Genomic DNA, 22,319 nt, shown 5'->3' with positions numbered 1-22,319 from the left:
TTTATTGTAAACAGGCTTTGTGTGAGGTGATTTTGCCCAGTGGAAGGCCAACGTCAGTGTTCTGAGCATGTTTAAGGTGGGCTACGCTGAGCAATGATGTTCGGTAGGTGAGGTGTATTAAATGCATTTTCAACTTACAGTATTTTCCTTTTACAATGAATTTATCAGGACAGAACCCCATCCTGAGTCAAGGAGCACCTGATCTGCTCACAAGGTGCCTAGAAGAAGTGATGTAAGACAGCCATGGTGGTACCACTTATGACCAAGATGAGCACACGGCCGGCGCCCACACACCGTTCCCCGGCGCCTCAGACCCGAGGAGGGGCTGACACCGGCCACTGGACACTTTTTACAGATAAGGACAAGGAATCTCAGAGAAATTAAGGGACTTGCCCCAAGTGTCATGGTCAGTAAAGCCCAGAGCTGGGACCGAACCCACGATGGGGAGTATTCCCTGCGCTGGGCCTTGCCCGCAGTGGTTTTGAGAGCAGCTGTTGAAAGCAGGGATGGGATCAATGGTAGACCTCCACCTGAGGTCCCCCTCCCTTCCAAGGTCAACGTGTGAGGCCCCCACAGGTCCTGTTGTTTATCCCTCACAAACCGCCCAGTTGCACTACTCTGAGAGTGAGGCCCCCTCGCTTGAGCCCCTGGGCACCCCACTGGCCTCTCTGTTCTGGGCCCCGCTCCCTTCCTCTCCAGCCTCACCCCCCCTCACACCCCCACTCTCAATGTGCCCAGCACAGTCCTGGGTGCACTGTGGTTACACAAAAAGATGGATTCCATGAAAGAGTGCGTGCTAACAGGATTCATTCCTCTAATGGCAGATGTGACCGTCCAGGGAGGTGTGGGCCCACCTCAGCTGTCGGCTAATCTGTATTGATTGACACCTGCTTTCCAGGCTGGGCTCGGCCCTATGGCCTCAACAGTGGAAAGGCAAATGGACTTGGCCCTGTGGAGCTGCAGCCCCAGAGTGAGTCCCGACAAGGGAATGGGCAGTTAGGACAGCACATGGCCAGCGTGTGAGCTCCTGGCAGGGGAGCCCTGTGGGGCAGATGGTGAAGAGATGAGGAGGAGCTTCCATGCACAGGGCAGGGAGGGTACTAGGATTTAGGTGTAGAGACAAGAGAAAGAACAGCCTGTTCAAGGAATGGAAGTGAATTCCACACTACAGAGCATTGAGAGCAGGAGAGGAATGGAGAGGTGAGAGGGGAAGGAAAGTGGGAACCAAGTCGGGAAGGGGCTCAGATGTCCCAGAAAGGTGTTTAGACTTGTTCCAGGGAGCTGGGGGCGAGGCAGGGCTCAGTTGTGTGCTCCTGACCTGTCGCAGACATGGGAGCACTTGCCTCCTCTGGTCAGACACACCAGGCCAGGGGCTTGGGGCCCCCACTCTCCCCATTCTTCCCCACTTCCCCGCAAAGGCGTGTCCTACCCCCGCCAGAGATGAGCTGGGTGGCCTTGGGCAAGTTACTTAATCTCTCTGAGCCTTCATTCCTTCATCTATAAAATGCTATAAAAATAGTTTCTGGCCGGGTGCAGTGGCTCAAGCCTGTAATCCCAGCACTTTGGGAGGCCGAGAGGGGCGGATCATGAGGTCAGGAGATCGAGACCATCCTGGCTAACACAGTGAAACCCCGTCTCTACTAAAAAAAAAAAAAAAAAATACAAAAAACTAGCCAGGCGAGGTGGCGGGCGCCTGTAGTAACCTGGGAGGCGGAGCTTGCAGTGAGCTGAGATCCGGCCACTGCACTCCAGCCTGGGCAACAGAGCGAGACTCTGTCTCAAAAAAAAAAAAAAAAATAGTTTCTATTCCCTGGCGTTACTGAGGGGACTAAGTGAGATATGTGTGTAAAATGCTTGTACTGTGCTTGGCACAGAAAGCCTTAGCGACAGCACCTGCTGCCACCTTCCACACCCTGCACGCCACATCCACACTCATTCTACGGTAGCATTTACTACATGACACTGCCATTCTATTGTTAACATCACTCCTCTCCCCTGTATGCAGCTCAGATATGACGCCCCCTCTCACCGGCCCTCCCTTTACCATGGCAAGGAAGCCTCCAGCGCCCAGCTGTTGGGCTCCAGAATGCTAACCAATGTGCGCACCTGTCCCAGCTGGTCCAGGGCAGCAGTGAGTGGGCCTCCAAGGCTGGAACGCTCACAAAGGTCATGAAAAACACATGTCTCTAAATGGGAATGGCTCTCCAAGAGAGATCTGATTGTTCTCATGCCTCAAGAATAGAAAAGAGCCCATCTCCTGAGCAAGTTACCTTTACCCTGGAGGTGGGGGCAGTGCAGCGAAAAGCAGCCCCCAGGGCAGCCTGCCTGCTCCCACGAGCATGTTCCAGACTGTCCTCAGCCTTGGCTGCTCCCTGGACTCAACCAGGGTGCTGATGGTGGACACACACCCAGAGCAGGGACCTCATCAGAAGGTCAGGGAGCTGAGAGGGAGACCCAGAGAGCAGGTCTCCATTTTTTTTTTTTTTTTTTTTTTGACAGGGTCTTCCTCTGTCGCCCAGGCTAGAGTGCAATGGTGAGATCACAGCTCACAGCAGCCTTGACTTCCCAGGCTCAAATGATCCTCCCAGCGAAGCCTCCCAAGTAGCTAGGACCACAGGCACACACCACCATGCCTGGTTAATTTTTGTATTTCTTGTAGAGACAGGGTTTCACCGTGATGCCCGGGCTGGTCTTGAACTCCTTGATCCACCAGCCTAAGCCTCTCAAAGTGCTATTACAGGCATGAGCCACCACGCCTGGCCACAGGTCTCTTTTAAGCTACTTCACACTGAGCCTCAAAATCCGCCTCAACCCAGTGCTCTAAATGGTTCCCACCAATGGATCAGCATTGGCAGGATGGACGACAGAAACCTATCTGCCCTCGTGGCACTGAGCCATTCTGATGCTGTCATACCTCTGACCTTACCTGTAACCACCTTCAGAGGTGCAACCTTGAACTGGACTGGCCCGTTCACCCAGACATATGTCCACACAACCTCAGCGAGGCCTGGCCCTGACTCCAGTGGTATTTGCTGAAATGGGCCAAGCATCCTTGCCAGCCCATGGAAATGCTACCGCCCAAGGTTCAGACCTGTCTAAAATATTAACCAGGTGGAGACAATCACTGTGCAAGTTCTGATAACAACGCGTGCCGCTCCTCACCACGCCCACCAGACAGGAGTATTCTTCCAAATTTTCAGATGGAGAAATGGAGTCAGAAAAGACAAGACCCCCCAGGCGTGGTGGCTCCTGCCTTTGGGAGGCCAAGGCAGGCAGATCACTTGAGCTCTGGAGTTTGAGACCAACATGGGCAACATGACGAGACCTTACCTCTACAAAAAATACAAAAATGAGCAGGGCATGACAGTGCAAGCTGTAGTCTTAGCTACCCAGGAGACCGAGGTGGGAGGATCACATGAGTCCAGGAGGTCAAGACTGCAGTGAGCCATGATCAAACAAACCACTGCACTCTAGCCTGAGGAACAGAATGAGACCCTGTCTAAAAAAAAAAGAAGAAGAAAAAGAAAGATAGAGGACCCTGTAGACCCTGTATAGAGCTGCCCAGCTCAGATTCACTCAGCCGAGCCTGAAAGACACAGCAAGGAGGCCCCTGCACACCAGGCCCTCTCTCCTGGCCAGTGCATCAAGAGAAGCATCTGGCAGGGCAGGCTGGGGACAGTCACGTGATGCAGTGTGCTGGGGAAGCCCAGTCACGTGGTTGGCTCACAGTTTTGCAGAAGCTGGAAGCAGAGGACTAGAGCCGAGGGAGCCAAGATTGGAAGAGGCACTGTTGAGCCCACATTTGGTGAGCAGGAGTTCTCCAGGAGCCAGAACAGGGGGCAGGTGCTGGCTCACCAGCCAGAGGGCTGTTCGAGAGACCTTGAAGGGACCAGAAATGGCCAAGAGGAACTAGAAACTGAGCTCCATGGAAGCAGAGATGACAACTGAGGACATTTTATAGATGAAAAACAGGCAGAGAGGTTAGGGACTTGCTCAAGGTCACACAGCCGGTAAGATATATAGACACTGGATTTAAGCCCAAATCCATCTATAACTCCAAAAGCCACACTCTTTCGACTCAGTGCTCTGCCTCCAGGCTTTAGGACTAATTTATGTTGCAAAATCCCGCATCACAGCCTAAAGCAAGCAGAAGAAACAACGATTCTGAAGGTCTTCAAATGTGAGGTGGGGGTTCCAGGACAAGCAGCCCCCATGGGACACAGGGTCTCACGGGTAAGTGCAACCATGTAACCAAACATGTAATATGCAACAAAGTGGCAAGCTGCCGTTTCTGTCCTGTATGGGACCACACATGCAGGCAAAACTCCAGCCCCGCCCAGTGTCCTGCAGAGATGTTGCAGAGGTTCACAGAGGCCTCAGGCCGGTCCGTCACCAGGCTAGTTTCTTCCAGCAGAACCATCTGTGATCTCCCGGATGCCTGACAGGCTGAACACCGATAGGCTCAGGCCAGGACTGGGTCTGACCTCAGTGCCACCCAGGGCATCCTCCCCACCTGTGGCAGCGCCTCAGCTCTGGGGACCACCCAGGAAAGCAGGCCCACATATAAAACATCTGAGAATGAACCTCTGAAGCCACAAGCCATTCTGAGTCATTACCTTTCATGGAGAAGGGAGGGAATGCAAAACACACTTCCAGAGCCGAAGAACTCGCTGGCTCCTTCCTGACTCTACTAGGTCATCCAACCAGAGCGCAGAGACACGCCAGGGTCGCAACAGGCCACAGGCTGCTCAGATGACGAGCACCAACACTGATGAGAACTGTGCTCAGCTGGACTGCCCCTGCACTTAAGTTGGCCCTTTGGCCTTCTGCAGCCTCCCCAGTTAGGAGCTGGACCTTATACCTCTGTTGATGGAGGAAGGATTCAGCTCTCAATCGGGGGAACTGAACCTCCATCCGGTCCAAGGCCCTCGTTTTGACTGCTGACAGTTGGAAAGCTTTGACCCGCTACTCTTGGCGTAAACAGCATCCTCTCTGGTGTGTGCTCCCCACAGGGACATAGGTCTGTGCAAACTTCCAAGCTAAAGTTGTGCAAGTCCTCTTGGGTCAGCTTTCCACACTTTTGGAAAGCTTTCATGGAGATAAAGGTACCTATAGCTGCTTTTGGTTGCACCTGTTTGAGGGCATGTCAAGGGGAGTCCTCCTCTAAACTCACCAAGGCTCAAGGCCTAGTTCTTATTTCACAACCCAGGACGAATGAGGTCAGCTGCAGCCTTGTGCATTCTGGGCCCATTCTGGGGTTGCATCCTGGTCTCCTGAGCTGTCTCCCTTTCAGAAAGAGACTTGGCTTCTGAACTGAAGCTCTAGGGAGGGAGAGCCTGTGTCTTTCCTGCTCTCACTGACCACACACTTAAAATGCCTGGCACAGAGCAGAGGCCCAGAAAATCTTTGTTGACTAGTTGCATGCAGTATGATGTCAACAGACTGTCTTTCATTTGACAAGCTCCGGATGCGAGTGCAACTGTCCTCAAGTCCCGCTTCATAAAGCCAGGGGGTCCGAGCAGAGGTGTGCATAACCCCGGCAAATCCCATGGGATGATTTTGAAATAACTCATAAGACTAAGAGCTCAAACCTGCATGGACAATGCAGTTAATGAGGAGCCCACTAACATTAGAATCATGAATCATTCCAAAAAGACTGCAACAAGCTGCTCTTGGGAAAGGAAAATAAGCACTGCAGAAAGCAATGTGTAAGAAGTACTTTAATAGCTCAAACTCAGAGTCATCGTGCTCCCAGTTCCAAAGAGATTCCTAAAAGAGTCAACTCTGGCCATTTCAGAAGCCAGTGTTCACCCACCCGGGGTCTCTGTGCATTGACCTTTGGGTGCTGACTTGGAGAAAAGCACAAACGCGCCCCGTCCCATCCCGGCTCCCGTGGGGCTTCTTCTATCTACGCATTGTATCGACTGCATTAGTTGGTCTAAGATGATGACTCAGTTAAAGGAGGAGACAAATGCTGGCTGTCTAAGCAAGAATGGCCCAAGCTGGCAAGAAAAAGCACACTGCATACATAGGATACAGAAGGGCAGAGCTTCTGCCTGCGGATCTGCAACATTACATTTGTTTTGCCTGCAAACTATCAAGAAGGATTCTGTTGGCCAGGGAGTCTCCACTGAACAAACAAAATGGCGGTCAAAAGTCTTGAGTGTCCTATTCCAGCAGCCCAGAGTCCTCATCCGTCATCCACGGGAGAGTCTTTGAGGGAAACATGAAGTCCAGCTCATGCCTCTGCCTATGGGTCGATTTCTTCGGGAATCACTGTGATCATGATGTCTTCATTACCTCTACGGACCACCATGTTCAGGGTGCTTTCCCTTTTAATGACATCACTGACGTCATTGGCGGAGACCACCGACTGTCCATTGATACTGATTATGACGTCGTTTTCCTTGAGACCACCACTGCAACACAAAGGGAAACACAATAGCAATGTTTCATGTTTCCATTCCTCCTGATCTGACTTTACATGGACAGAGGCACAGTTTAGAACCTAAAAGCCCAGAGCAAACAGGATTGGATGGTGGTGAACTTAGAATAATTCAAACCATCAGTGGGCCGGGCACAGTGGCTCATGCCTGTAATCCTAGCACTTTGGGAGGCTGAGGCAGGTGGATGACCTGAGGTCAGGAGTTCAAGACCAGCCTGGCCAACATGGCAAAGCCCTGGTTCTACTAAAATTACAAAAAAAAGAGCCAGGTTTGGTGGTGGGCACCTGTAATCCCAGCTACTCAGAGGCTGAGGCAAGAGATTCACTTGAACCCAGGAGGTGGAGGTTGCAGTGAGCCAAGATTTTGCCACTGCACTCCAGCCTGGGCAACAGAGTGAGATTCTGTCTCAAAAAAAAAATAAAATAAAATAAAAAATAAACCATCGGTAGACTGGATACTTATCAAGGTTTTTATTATTATTATTATTATTATTATGTTCTTCCCCCACCTTTTTTTTTTTCTTTGAGATGGGGTTTCATTTGTTGCCCAAGCTAGTCTTGAACTCCTGAGCTCAAGGGATCCTTCTGCTTCAGCCTCCTGAATAGCTGGGATTACAAGCAGGTGCCATGATGCTGGGCTCCTTTTGAGATTTTTAGGCTAACTCATCCATTATGTCCACTCTAGAAATGCCTACTAACACTTGTATGGCCTTATGACCCCAAGGAGATCAAAGGTCAAGATTGACCCCAAAGTGGGGAAGGATGTACCAGGTACTATCTGCCATGTAGCGTGACCATGGCCAACTTGCTTATAAAGGGTATTGCAACTGAGAATGCAGTTCCTACAAGGGTGGGCAGAATGCTTCTGTTAAGAGGCACTTCCTTTGTGTGGTTGCCACTATAACTGTAGCTCTTATATAGGTCAGCGTCAAAACGCTGTCATGGTCCTTCATATGGGCCAACATAAGGGTCTGCAAACTTTTTCTGTAAAGAGGTCCATAGGAAATATTTTAGGCTTTGCCGTGTATATAGTCTCTGTTGAAACTACTCAACTCGGCTGCTCCAGCACAAAAGCCACCAAAGATGTCATAAACCAAATTTCAGTGGACACTGAAATTTGAATTGCATACAAATATAACAAGTCACCAAATGCCATTCTTATTTCAGGATTTTTTCAACTATTTAAATGTTCTCACTCATAAGTGGGAGCTAAACTATGAGGATACAAAGGCATAAGAATTATACAATGGACTCTGGGGACTCAATGGGAAAGGCTGGGACAGGAGTGAGGGATAAAAGACTACAAATTGGGTTCAGTGTATACTGCTTGGGTGATGGGTGCACCAAAATCTCACAAATCACCACCAAAGAACTTATTCATGTAACCAAATACAACCTGTTCCCCAAAAACCTATGAAAATAAAAAATTTTAAAAATAAGTAAAAATAGAAATAAAATGCAAAAATTATTCTTAGTCCACAGCTCCATATAAAAGCAGGCAGTGGGCCAGATCCAGCCCCAGGGCACAATTGCTGGCCCCTGGTCTAGCACTTTTTTCTGGATATTCCAATACAGGTAACAAACCCTGATGGATGGTTGAGCTACTTCTTGTCATGTTACTTTGATATCACTTGGGTTATTTTTCTGGAGGTGTTGACAGGTATGGGCCTAACTGTCAGAGACAATCTGGAAGACTCCAGGAGGAGAAGGGTCCCGAAGCCTAGAACAGGACCACCACATGAGGGCTTGGGGACACTGTTCCTGAAACCCTCTCTCTGGCCAGCCAGAGACTCATTATGAGTCTGCTATTGCTCTGTCCATCTGGAGGGTCCTAGTGGAGCAAGGACTTTTGAAGACAGAAGGCACCCTCCTATGGATGAGTCCCAAGCCGAGCCAGGTCAGAAGGCCTGGCCAGCAGGAATGACCAGCAACGTCCGACCACGTCTGTCAAGGATCAACACCATCATCTGAGCCAGTAGAAAAGGAACAGCGCTCCCTCTTCCTGCTACCCCCACAGGAACAACAAGAATATTAGGAAAAGGGAAAATAAGGGAAAATGACTCTAACTCACGCTTCTGCTGGGGTATCAGGAATTACTTCAATGATATACGCTCCTGAGATCACGTCTGGGAAGTCCCGGTGCCGGTCCTTCAGCTCTTTGGCTTTGCTGCTCCAGAGAAAAAGCACCCGTGTTAGTGTGAAGAGACACCAGTCCTTCCCCAGGCAAAACTCAAGCTCTCACCAGTTCCCTTCTTCTCCCTGGGTCTAATGTAAAATTCCTCCAGGAGTTCTGATCCTATTTTAAAATTGCCTCTCTACCAGAGTCAAAGATTTACTTGGTAACAGCAAGGAAAGTGCTTTCATCATTATTATTATTTCTTTTCTTTTCTTTTCTTTTCTTTTTTTTTTTTTTTTTTTTTGAGACAGAGTCTTGTTCTATCACCCAGGCTGGAGTGCAATGGCGTGATCTCAGTTCACTGCAACCTCTATTTCCTGGGTTCAAGCAATTCTCCTGCCTCAGCCACCCAAGTAGCTGAGATTACAGGTGCCTGCCACCAAGCCCAGCTAAATTTTTCATATTTTTAGTAGAGACAGGGTTTCACAAATTGGCCAGGCTGATCTCCTCTCCTGGCCTCAACTGATCTGCCCGCCTCAGCCTCCCGAAGTGCTGGGATTACAGGTGTGAGCCGGCAATGCAGCCATCATCATTGTTATTATTTCTTAATTAATAGTAGCTATTACTAAGGAGTCTGTAAAGTATAGTGGTTGGCCTGGTTTGTAGCCCTAGCTCTGCTATTTGCTAGCTGTGTGACCTCAGACAGTTGCTTAACCTCTCTGTGCCTTCATTTCCTCACCTGCGAAACGGGGATAATAACAGTACCCTACAACATGAGTTGTGAGAATCAGATGAGGTCACCCCAGTAAAGCACCCAGCCTAGTACATGTGATACATAGTGGCTGGCATCACTGTGGCTGGTGATCACCGCTACCACTCCCTGATCTGAGCCTGGCCACACACCAGAAGCACCTGCGCTGTCATCCCCATCCTGAAGAGGAGGAAACTGAGGCACTCAGGGGTCATATCGTTCCCAAGGTCACAAGGCAGGAAGTATCAGAGCCGGAAAAGGAACCCAGGAAGCTGGGCGCCAAGGGCCTACCATCTTTCCCTCCACCTTCTAGTTCCAAAGGCAAACAACTGAGGAGACACTTTAACCTTGACAAGTGGCTCCATCTTCTGGAGTGCTAAGAAAGGGACCATCATTCACAATGTGTATCAAAATATATTAATACTTTCACAGTGAGTGAATCATTAATTCATCATAGTAATGAACACATTAATCTACCTGTTAGTATATTTTAGTCTTTTCCTACTTTACCTCTGACAGTTTTAGCCATGCCAGTTGAGTCTATACTACCAGGACTCACGAGATCACACCAGAATTTTTCATCCAGGTTAAAACACCAGGATGCCGTGAGCCTGCCAACCACAGGCCGCAGTTCCACCAGCTCGGGGAAAACAAGCACATCAGTCATTCACTTCCCTGCACTGGGCCTGCCCTGGCATTCCTGCAGCCACGGCCCACAAGCTGCTGCAGAGCGACGAAAGCAGAGTGCCTAGAGCTGTGGGAGGGGCTTGGGGCCCTCCTGGAATGTAGGTTTCAACAGAATGTGGGGTAAGGAAGACATGAGCCAGAGTGAATCAACAGCCCCACCACACACGCACTGCTCAGGCCTGCCTTCAAAGAGGAGGGCAGAACCTTCTACACTGGAGGGCCAGCCGCCAATGAAGAAAACCAGCTCAGAATGCAGAAACACAGGATAAAACCAAACAAAGGGGCCAAGGCTGATGACCTGTGCTCTTTCCTGATGCTACTTCATTATAAGCAGAAACTGAGATGTCTTAAGGCTGCATAAGCTTTCTCTTTCAGGGGTGCCCGTGAGCACCTCCTGAAGTTCAGGTTTATTAACATTTAAGACACAGACACGCATCCTGTTTGCCCACCTGGACGTGAGTGACATCATTCGGATACCAATATACTTCTTCTTGGTGATGGCTTTTCCTGGTGAGACAACAAAGGGACGGCAGAAGGTCAGCCCAGTTGGTGGGCATGCTGGGGACACCAGGGGCTGGGGGCCCAATCCCCCAGGTTGCAGGAAGGGCCACAGAAGGGCACACTGAGGTTGCGGCTCGAATCCTGGTTTGGACCCCTCCCCTCTGGGGGACCTCGGGAAAGTCTCATCGTTCAGTTAATGGTCAGATACCTGGGCATGATCCTCAATTCCTCATGGCCTCATCCTGACAGCTGGCCCTTCCCCAGGCTTGCGCTACCCCCATGTATACCTGGAATGTGACCCCTCTGTCCCACCTCCACTGCCACCACCCTTGTCTGAGCCCCCAGCATGTCTCATCCAGATGACTGGGAGAGCTCCTTCTCCGGTCCCCAACTTCCAGCAACTCCTCCAGCAGACTCCCCCTAGCCATCAGAGTGTCCTTTCAGCGACATCAATCAGATCATGAACTTCCCTGTTCTTAAATGCGGTTAGGATGCAACCCAGGCCCCTCACCATGGCCCGCTGTGAGCCTGCTTGCTTGGCCTTGGCCAGCTTTCCACCCCAGAGACCTCCATGCTGTCACTGTGCTCCGGCCCCCAGGCCACTCCAGGGGCCTTGTGCTCACTCAGCTATGCTGAGTCCTCTGTCTTTCCTTCTGGAGTGTTCCCCCCACATCCCTACCTGCTGGCTCCTCCTCACTCAGACCTCAGTTTAGGAGGCATTTCCTGGCCACATCATCTCTACCAACTGCCTTTCCAGTCACTCCCTTGCCGGCCACCCTGATCTGTTTCCTTGGGAGCACTAATAGTATCTAATGTGTCTGATTATTTACTGTCAGCCTTCCCATCCCCCAACAGAACATAAACATCACACCGGCAAAGGCCTCAGCGGAGCCCCAGGCTCCAGTTGGGCAGTCTACTGCCAAGCTGCCTGCTTGACTTAGGCAATAAACGTTTGTAGAATGATCTCCCTGAACCTGTTTTCTCATCAGCAAAATGGGACTAGTAATTCCTAACTGACAGGGCAAAAGAATTAAGTGACATACATAAATAAAGTGAAATAATGGACAGAAGTCACCTAGGATCATGTCTGGTACATATTAGACTGACTCAAGTGACACTGTCATGATCAGAGGACAAAAATGGCGCAACGTCTGTGACCTTCTACCAGGGATTTAGTAATGTTCATTCCTGTTCACTTCTGGATCGGAGACGGCTTGGCTAGTCTTAGGGGCTGCCACTTTTCCCTCCCCCAATTCCCAAAGGGCAGCTGAGCTTCAGGCCAAATTTCCGGAGTCCCCGAGGCTATGTGGGCCTTGCCTACCTTTGGCCTGTCGGTCATGGGACTCGGTGAGGAACTTTTTAATCTTATCAGATGGGATTGCAAAGGAGATTCCAGCTGTCACTTTCAAAGTGTTAATTCCAATCACTTCACCGTCCTGAAAAGCAAGAAGGACACGGCTTGCTGAATCGTGAAGGCTTACCGGCAGGTACACACCCAAAGAGAATGTGCATGAAAGAAGTCACTGAGCTATTTCAGAGATTGAAGCGGGGAGCTGCACGGAGGGGATCCCCGGGGGGAGCAGGGAGAGAGGCATCAGGACACCCAGGCAGCGTAGGCCACGCGCAGCTGTGGAAGAATCGCACACACTCCAGGTCACCACTGGGTGCTCACCTCGCGGTAAGCACAGATAGTTTCAAAATACACGATATTATTTGCTCCTGTTTCACAAGGAATACGTTTCCAAAGGCTCAGAGTCCTCTAGGTGGCTGCCTACACCTTCCTGCTTCTCTCATTTCTAATGATCTTAAGATGACTCTGCTGACTTGAGGGGGAACAACCCTAGAGCTTAGGGCTGTCATGCTTCATTACCCGCAAAGCCGTCTCCACTCCATCCCCAGGGTGCTGCGGGGGAGGCGGAGGGCAGAGCTGGGAACACAGCTGCCCCTCTGCTGGGAAGGGAAAGCTGCCAAGCGGGGATACATCGCCCCGTGCGCACTTCCCATGAGTGCTGAGATGTCAGTACCTGATGCCAAGGCCTTACTAAAGACAGCCCCTACAAATGGCCCCGGAGCTGCCCTCTATGAATGGCCCCGGAGCTGCCCTCTATAAATGGCCCCGGAGCTGCCCTCTAGCGCTGATGGTCTATGTTCTAAGGCTTCACTTTTTCTGCTCAAGTATTTAAGGGTAGACTTAAATGATATCTTCGTGGGTGGGTAACTCCTCCTCATTCCAGCCAGGCCTTAAGGGAGGATTCCTGGCCAAGAGAAAGTGTGTATGAGCCCAGCCAGCTCCTTCAGCAGCCCAGGAGATTTAATTTGGAGGAGGCGCTTTCAGTGACCGGCCAGCACTTTTGGTGACCTTCACCTTACTCCTGCATTGGCCCTGAGTTTCACAGTGTTTACCTGTAACTCTGAGACACAAGTGTGCTCTCTGGCATAACATTTCCAACCCTCACCTCCAGCCTGCCTTACACTTTCCAGAAAAGATCCATAGGGTCATTTGCAAGCATGCAGTACATTCACAGAGCTCATTTTAAAGAAATTTGATAACATGCTTTGGCAAGCTTATGTTTGAAAAGACCCCCTGCGTCAAAAAACAAAACAAAACAAAACAAAAACAGTGTGTACATAAATAAAAACAAACGACATAACGTTTAAAATACGTTACCAGGTTTACTAACGGGCCTCCCGAGTTTCCATACTGCAATTAAACAGAAATGGAAAGGTTACAAATTGTGTCATAACGTGGTCCAATCTATGTCCCTGCCTGGCCGTCTCCTGAGCACGGTGTCTACAGTGGGGGGCATGATTCTTCTCTGAGATTCAATCCCATTAACCTAATATTTTGCTGGAAAAAAATGACCTTAACAATTTTCAGAAAGTTTTAGAGGTGCCGTAAATGGGGAGATTTTCTCTCTGAAGCCCAGAAGCCAACTGCAATCACCCTAAAGCACCCAACACAACTTCTTCCTCCTGGGAGGAGGCTGGCTGTCCACCTGCTCCAGCGTCACTGTCCCCGCCGTGTGACCCCTGTCGTGCTGCTGGCACTAGAATCCACATGGCTTGGTCTAGTTCCATCCTTTCACCCAGACTACAAGGAAGTCAGAGACCGATGCTGACTCCTCTCCTCTGGCAAAACCCTGCCCCAAGCCCCACCCGCAGAGGGACAGAGGCTCACGTTGATGATGGCATCGGTCTGGATGTAGTCCATGTCTGAGTTCCGGAGCCCCAGCTCTTTGCCGCCTCGCTGGGTGGTGCTCACGATCCCGGTGGTGACTGTGTTTTGAAGGGAAAATGGGCTTCCGATGGCGACCACGAACTCTCCCGGCCGCAGCTCTGAGGAGCGGCCAAGCAGCAGGACAGGCAGCTTACCCTGAAACCACAATGGCTGGCATTGCTGAGTTTGTTCAATTTAACCAAATGGGTAAAAGCACAGATATCATGGAAAACCAAGCAGGGACAGTGCCGCGCCATTTGGAAACACCAGGCCCGGTGGGGAACTGAGCTCACGACTAACATCCCTTTGCTGCAGGCAGGACCGGACTTCCCTCCCACCCGTAATCCACACATTACAAGCTGTGTGGGAGCCAGTGACCACTGAAGCCGCACACACGCCAAGGAAACCGTGGGGAGGGAACTGGAGGCCAAGTCGGGGTCTCATCACATCTTGAAGCTATCAGCACAGACTCACTCTGAAACCTTGAGGCCAAGAGACAGAGGAAGACAACATGAATTTAGGGTTTGGGGTGAGACTGCTTGGGGCAGCCTTCAAGAACCAAGCCCCGGGAAGGATCCCAAGCCACAGGCGGTGAAACCTGCCCGGCTCATCATGTGCACACCCATCCTGAGGCCTGGAATATTTGGGGTGCTCTGTGGACAGGGAATTGCACTGACTCAGGTGCACGCCTATGCTGAGTACAGGGCCACATTGGTCAGGGGCCCGGATGGAGCATGGGGACAGCAAGGCCTCCAGGACCCAAGACAGCAAGACCCAACAGGCGGGCTGTCTCTCCTCTCCTGAAAAGGCCCTCCATCAGACACCTGTGCTCCCTGGTCTGGGCGGGCTAATTGGCCAACTCGAGAAGCCCTGATCTCCAGTGGCCCACAAAGGCCAGGCAGAGCCAGGAGCCCCAAACAACTCTGCACAACAAAATGGAACAGAAGCCAGCTCCAGGGTCACCCAAGCCAAGGAGCTGGGGGGAACCACAGAAGGGCCTCCCCAGCTCTATCAGGGAAGGCATCGGCACCCCTTCCCTCTCTGCCATCCTTGGAGCTGAACAAACCTCCTGAGTTCTTTCAGCCTTTGTTCACTTAGAACAAGCAGCTGCCCTGGAAAACAGGGACCAGACCCAGAAAGCAGACAGCCACCCCAGCCCTCGTGGGAACAGCAAATCCAGAGCCTCACGTTTGTCTATCTCAAAAAAGAAAGAGCCAGGGGACCAGTGGGGTGGGGCAGGTGGAACCAAGGGGTTACTTGAGCCATCTCCTCCACCAGGGATGGAGCAGACACCAGCTGATGAGGTGGGGTGACCACCATGCCCATTTAACAGATGAGGAAACTGAGCCTCCAAGAGTCTGGGTGACTTGAGACAGAGCAGGGATTGAAACCTGGGACTGAAACCGAAAAAACAAGACTCTCTCATCCGCTACACAGCGCCACATCATGCCACAAATATCCCCCAACACATACTAGATAAGGAAGGCGCTGGGTGAGAGAGCTCCCGAAATGAGATGTGAAGAAAGAGTCTAAGACCTAAAACTGACTATACAAGACTGAGAAGGAGGAAGGTCCCTCAGATCACAGATACCAAGAGGACCAGGAGAGCACTGTCCATGGTCAAGAGCATAGACCTGGGGCCAGGCTGTGTGATTTAGATAGGGGCCTGAGCTTACGACCACTCAGGTCCTCAGTTTTCCCATCTGGAAAATGGGACTAACATACAGCTACCTCAATGGTCCACTGTGAGAACGAAGCAAATGAAGATCTGAACAGCTCTTTGAATACCCGTTGGCTCCTATAAGCATCATCTAGGTGTTAGTTTTGCTGTGAGCATCTGGGCCTGTGCAAATCCAACAGGGGGAACCACCAACCCCCTTCCCACAGCCAGCCCATGTCACCCAGCTATGGTAAAGGTCTGCCCTGACAGTGGGTGACCCTTTCCCTGTGGGGTTGCCTGAGGCTGGAGCGTGCAGGGCAGCTGGGGGGAGAGGCAGGCCTGCAGCATCCCTACTCGGCCCCACACTCACTTCCCACACTCCTCAAGCTCATCAGCATCCAGCAGCACACCAGCGAGCTCAGCGCAGCCTGTTTACTCTGGGCCCGGGCCAGCAGCCCCTGCCAGGCATGACTTCAGCATTCATGGCGTGCAGGCAGGGCAGGAGGCAGGGCTTGGATGTGCACTACGCCATGCTGGGGGAGGTCCACCAGGGACACTGCCATCCCTTCAGGCCCTGGACTGGCTGGAAGGCCAGGCCTTTGAGGCCTTTGGGGCTGGGCTTGGGACAGGTAAAGGGATGGGGTGGCACAGGTTGCTGGAGCAGGGTGGCCTGGCTGCCTAAGGAGACAGACAGGAGGCAGGAGATCAAGCTCAACTCAGGAAGGGGGCCCAGCAGGCGTCTGCTTCACCACACATTGAAAACCCATCAAAAAGTTATGAGGCAGGGCTTGCTGTGGTGATCCTCATTCACATCTCACTTATCCCCTATCCTTACCACCCATCGGCACCTCCTAGAAAGGGAGGCAGGCCCAGCCTATATGTCTCAGGAGACCTCAGAAGGCAGACAGACCGAAAGGCAACTCTCCTTCCAGCTCTTCTTTTCCACCATCTGAGCTCAGGCCCAGAGGATGCGGCAAGGAGACAAACACTTTTGGAGAAGCTGCGAGGCTGGGGCGGGGGAGCCCCCGGGCAGGGAGGAGGAGATGGAGGCTGCGGGCTGCTTGTCCATGGGCGCTGCTCTCCATGCTCCTGGGGAGGGCCAGGCCTCCAGGGAATGCTGCCTGCTGCCAAAAATGGGGTCCAGAGCACCCCGTGGTTCAGTCACACTTGGGTGACCATATGGGCTTCGACAAGATAGACACCCATAATGTGAACCCAGGGAGTCTCCCCAGGAACCAGTCCTCACCTGAACACAGACGAGAAAATGTGGCTACGTAGTGGCCATTTAGGCAAAGGCTGCACCAATGGGCACCACCAGTGATCATCTCGTTTACGTTTTTATTCACTCAGACATTTCCTAGCTCATGTAGGGCAACCCTAAGACAGAAAAAAGCAAGCAGACACATGCGGCGAAGTAGGGAGGGGTCTCACATTGTAAACCTTGCATTTCTGTGAAAGGAATGAGCCTTTGCCTGGCAGGTGACAAAGTACTTTCACGGCACCCTTAGGAGTTGAGCTGTATTTTCCCCCCATTTTAAAGATGTGGAAACTGAGGCTCAGAGATGGGGGCACTCCTCACAGCCCATGGGCAGCCTGGCTAAACAAGAGAACAGGCTTCCCAGCTCTCAGACCCACATGCCCAGTACACGTTCACCCAGAATTCCAATCACAGGCAGAAATCTTTGCAATGGAATGATGTGTTGCAGAGATGTTGACCAGGTCAGATTTATGGCTCTCCATGAGGTCAAACTGCCTTTTGGGGGTCACTGCCCCAACTCCCCACAGGAGCCACTGGCTGCAGGAGCATGGGGCCCCTCAGCTCATTCCAGAGCCAGGTGGGGCCCGTTCTCAGCCGTGAGCCTCACCTCGAGTCTGTCTGCTCCGCAGCTATACCTCTGCTGGCCAAATTCCTACTCAGTAATTGAGCATTTAATTCCATAGCTGTCTAGACATCAGCTCCACAGGGGAATGTGGAGGAGATGCAGCACAGATAAGGCTGGAAATGCACAGCCACAGGCGCCGTGAAGCCCCGTGGGGCCCATGCACTCTGAGTCCAAGGCCTCTGCACTGCTGTCCCCACGCTGGTTCCTGCGCCACCCACAGCAAAGCATCTCTGAGTCTCCCTTTAAAGCAGCACTGGCCACAGGCCGTCTTGAAGGTGGCAGCTCCTCTCCTTGGCCACTTCACCATCTCCCTGGAGCCCCACAGTGAGCCTAGAAGTAAATGGGGCAAACATCTGTCCTCCACTGACAGATGAAAAGGCCAAGGGGAAGAGGAGAAGAAAGAGGGCACGTGAGTCCCACTCCTCATACCAGATTCTCACACTGCTGGGGAGCGAAGAAAATGTAAGTGAAGTGTGGGCATGACAGCAGTGAGGGGTCAGAAACAGCCACTGCTGCTCTCACAGAGCCCAGGCGGAGACCTCAGGCCCCGCTAAAGAGCTTGTAGCTCAAGTTTGGCACAAGACCTTTGGAGACAACAGTCTTTCTGCAGTGAGCCCAGCACGGGCCAGTTCTCACAGTCTCAGGAGCAGGAAGCCTGGGAGGCCAGAAGAAGAGAGGGGGCATCTAGAAGGAAAACGCCCACTGGCCCCCAGCCTGCAGGGACTCACAATGCTAAATAGTGTCCTCTCAACAGAGCCAGAAGTCTCTCAACAGAGGGACTTTAGGAAGACACGAATCCCCTAATGTCCTAGACAGCCACCCAGGGTAGATGTAGAAACAGCTCCAGTGAGCGTGTCAGAGTCCTGGCCATGGGCTCCATGTCTCCCCACCGTATCTATGTAAATTACAAAGTCCTAGCCATAGGCAGGATGCTGAGCAGGTAGTGGGAGTCATGCTAATACCTTGGAAGAGGCTGGTCCACAGCATGATTAAAGATGGCTCTTTGCATTCATGCAGATTACAACCAACAGACAAACCACAAGCAGGCCTGGCAGCATCGTTTCACAAAACACCACCTCCGTGAAAGAGAACTCTCTCAACAACCATTCGTTGAGCGTCTCCTATGTGCTTGGTGCAAGGAACATCCGATTAAGAAAATCCGCCCTTGCCCTCTAGGCTTTTGCCTCATGGGCAGAGACACATACAAGCCACCAGGACACAGAGCGGTAAGAAGACACGAAGTCCGTCTCCCTCACCATGGGCAGCTCAGCCCAGAGTCTTCCATAAGGGCCAAACACAGACCCTCACTAAAAATAGTTTGTGTATATCAGTTAGGGTGCCTTCAACTGCAAGTGACCAAAAAACCCAACTCCAAATGGAGTATGTAGAGTAGACAGGTGTCTACTCCAAGGGCTGGGTGGTGCCAGGGCGATAACCTGAAGGCTCACAGACAGCGTCAAGAACAAGGATCCTTCCTTCCCTCCATCCAGTCAACCTCAGCCTGTTCTCACAGCCACAAGACGGCCACCACCATTCCAGACATCACATCAAGACGTGACTGCGACCGTGCTGTGGAAGCATCTCTTCAGAAGAGCAAAGTCCCAAAAGCGCCCTGGCGCCCTCCTCCTCGCAGGTCATCAGCAGCATCCAATCAAGCAGCGACCTCAGCACCCGTTGGAGGAGGGAACGTGGCCCCCTGACTGCACTGGACCCTGCGGATTTGCCTGAGTCAGGAATGCAGTGGGGTCGGGGGTGGAACGAAAACAAACCCAGGGTTCTGCCAGCAGGGAAGGAAGTTGGAGGGTGGGCAACCATGAGTGTCATCCAAAGCCTGGGGAATATGGTTCATTTTAAAAGAAGATCCCAATACCAGCACTTAACAGTGTTTAGAAAAGACTGTATAAGTTCATACTCCTTTAAGCACGTTTTAAGTTTGTTCATTTGTTTGTTTGGCGGGGTGGGGCAGGAGATGTCTGTTAATCTGCTTAAGAAGAAAGCAATGGTCACAGCAGTTCCGTGGTGGTGACAGGGAGGTTCAGATGATGGGAGCAGAGTCTGGGCAAGGCAGGGAAACCACTCCTAGCGTGCATGTCCAGCATCTTCCCAGAGCTTCTCCAGCTCTGCCAGGTATGCAGCCTTCACAACCCACCACCCTGTGGACGGGCAGGATGGCTTCACAGCTGTTCTGCTGATGAGGAGACTGCAGGTCCCACAGCAGGTGGTGGTGGTACCGGGACTGGGGCCCTCCCTGATCCCAACCTCCGCTCCAGGTGTTCTTCTCCCCAGCCCGCTCCCCACCTCCCAGATGCTCGGGGCACACAGCGGCCAGCAGTGAAACAGCTGCCCTTGTGCCCTGGATCACTCCACAGGGACAGGGGACCAGAGTGGGTATAACACAGAGCAGGGCAAAGGAGAAGTTTAGGAAGAATCCAAGCAGGGGCCCACCACGAGAAGGGAGGGGAGGTCTGTGCATGCAGCCTCGGCTTTGGGGGCGCTACGTGTGGTGTGGGTTCCATAACTGAACCACAGATGAACCATAACTGCTGGAACTCCCCCAGAGCAGAAAAGTTGGGCCTGTGCTGAGTGAAGCCCCCAGGCTGACAGCGCACCTGCGCCTCGGGCTCATTCTCCAAGATCAACCAAGGTGGGGCAGAAGTGAAAACTTAGGCAAAACACCTATGTGTATATGAGTACATGTACATACACACACACACACACACACACACACACACACATTACCCCCTCAGGCTCCACGTGTGCTGGGAGAACACTGTCCCAGACAGCAGGACATCAGGGCTGGGTCTTGGTCCTGTATGAACTCAGTCTACGACCTTGGCCCACTTGATCAGCTTCTCTGGGTGGCGGTTTTACCACCTCTAAAATTAGGAGTTGAGCCCAGTGATCTCCCGTGGTCATCTCAGCTCTGACAATTAGCTGTTCTTTACAGAAAACCTGGTTGCTTTCCAAAACATCCATTAGCAGACAATAGTTAAATTGGTAAGATCCAAACAGGCAACAGGGTCCCTAATAAATCCCTTTTTTCATACAACTCCCCAGTGGGGTGAGATGATTCCCGCAAACTTATACCGCTGCAAGAGGAGGGGGGATTCCTAGAATTCTCCAGATGCTGGCTTGGCCAGTAATCTTTCATAGAGGACTGTGAAAAGCAATGACCCATCAGTATTTCAGCTTGCTTCCACTCAGGGTTCTGCCTAGTAGCACTTGAGTGCTCATTTAATCTCATTCCCTGAAGCTTGGAGAAAAGGGAAAAAAAAAAAAAAACAATAACAACAAAACCAAAAAAAAAATTGGCAACTCTTTTTCAACCTAATAAGCCAAGTCAATTACTTCTTTCTCGCCTTTGAAAATTACGAAGTGTTCCTGAGTTACAAAAATATTTTTGTTGCTGAATCTGCAGAATCCACTGCATCGTTTCCGGAGGCTGGGACTTCCAAGCTGGTCCTGTGTTGGTTCAAGTTTGCTTCAAAGGCTAATGCTGCAGCAACTGGCTGGGACTCAACTGAGTGATTCAATGTGCCTTCTGGAAACAGTTATGCTAACCTTTCATTTTCTTTAAAAAATATGCAATGGACAAAATAGCACATCCTCCATACCCAGCAAGAAGCAGTGCCATAGAACTTGCACGCCTCCTAAGGACAATCAAACCAGGCCGCAGAAGGGTTGTTTAGGGGGGATGTCAGCATCCAAAGACTTGCTTGAGAGAGTGAGCCAAGCTGGGTAAGGAGGGAAGTGAGCACATGGGCAGGGGAGGAACTGTGAAAAAGGGCGGGTCAGTGCACTGTGGACTCAGATGAACCAAAGATTTGCTGACTCGGGCTACTAGGGAGCAGGACCAGCAACAAAATTAGCAGAGCTCAGTGCAAAATGCAAATGCAGGCTCCTTGTTCATAAAGCATACAGAAAGCACTGTTAAAGGTTCTAAAATATAAAGCTTTTCCCCTTCTTCCACATTCTATCTCTCTCAACCTATCACACTGGCTTTGATTTGCTAGTTATTGCTGTGGTTATTTACGGGACAGTGAGTGCAGACACTGGAGGCCTCACGACTTGACCTCGTGCCCACCAACCCCTGGACCTCGGATCGTGCCCTGGCTAGGGGTGGGGAAGTTGAGCCAAGCATCTTCCCTAAGGGCCCACTCCTCCAACACATGGATAATGGATGACACCAAGGACACTGCCACTTCTGTGTCAGGGTGCATTAGGTACCTGGATCAGGGTGAGAGCGGCTTGACCCTGCCCAGTAGCCCACAGAACAACCATGGCATCATCAGCCTGAGCCCTGCACCACTAAGATGTTATGTGGTGCCCAAGTTGGAACCTAGAACTGCCCTGTGCCTACACCCCTTCCAGGGATGGAGGGTAGCAATGATCGCTGCATAGAAACAGGGAAGGGAAGGTCAGGTGGGGCTGGAGGTCTCAGGGGACCAGGGATTGGGGAGGCAGTAGGAGGAATCCAGCCTGAACTAAATTCCCAAGTTCTCTGAGCATGCTCCATTAGCTCATAGGACTTTATTCACAAAAATACAAATTCAAAGATAAAATTAAAACAGCGAGCTCAAGGCACAGGGCCTGTGAGTACATGGGTCACATGCCCTATGCAGCTGGCTCTTCCAGCTTCTCCAGACAGGGAGGCGGTAGACCAGGAATTCTCCAGATGCTGGCTTGGCCAGTAATCTTTCACAGAGGACTGTGAAAAGCAATGACCCATTGATATTTCAGCTTCCGTTCAGGGTTGTCAACAGCTTCAGAACCCTTCCGTTCAGGGTTCCATTCAGCTTCCGTTCAGGGTTCGGAGCGGATGAGGAGGGGAGGTGGTGGGCCAGGACTGAGAAGCTTGGGATTCAGATTAGAGAAGGTGAAGGTTATCAGTGATCACAAAGTCAAGGATGGTTGTGGTGAGCAGAAGAGCCAGGGAAGGAGGGATCTGCCAGATGGGCACGGAGATCACCAACATATACAGACTGAGAAGAACGGTGTGACCAAGTCGCCATCATGTTTCTCCAACTGACATGTGATTACTACTGTCTAGGGAGGGAAG

The 22,319-nt window shown here is 51.5% G+C and overlaps 1 protein-coding gene across 1 annotated transcript in view; it reads right to left on the bottom strand.

The window, feature by feature from the left end:
* Window positions 1-5,702: 5,702 nt before the first annotated feature.
* Window positions 5,703-22,319, bottom strand: part of HTRA1 (HtrA serine peptidase 1) — a 52,586-nt gene continuing 35,969 nt past the window's right edge. Inside the window, exons 4-9 of the mRNA XM_025396496.1 lie at window positions 13,679-13,873; window positions 13,169-13,201; window positions 11,822-11,936; window positions 10,449-10,506; window positions 8,517-8,612; window positions 5,703-6,419 (exon numbers count right to left, since the gene is read on the bottom strand). Of these exons, the coding sequence (XP_025252281.1) occupies window positions 6,251-6,419; window positions 8,517-8,612; window positions 10,449-10,506; window positions 11,822-11,936; window positions 13,169-13,201; window positions 13,679-13,873 (666 nt within the window). The 3' untranslated portion in view covers window positions 5,703-6,250. The remainder of the gene's footprint in view (window positions 6,420-8,516; window positions 8,613-10,448; window positions 10,507-11,821; window positions 11,937-13,168; window positions 13,202-13,678; window positions 13,874-22,319) is intronic.

The sequence above is a fragment of the Theropithecus gelada genome, chromosome 9, assembly GCF_003255815.1.
Source record: "Theropithecus gelada isolate Dixy chromosome 9, Tgel_1.0, whole genome shotgun sequence".
Classification (NCBI taxonomy): domain Eukaryota; kingdom Metazoa; phylum Chordata; class Mammalia; order Primates; family Cercopithecidae; genus Theropithecus; species Theropithecus gelada.
The sequence above is the reverse complement of the archived record's forward strand: the minus strand, read 5'-3'. Positions and strand labels throughout refer to the sequence as shown.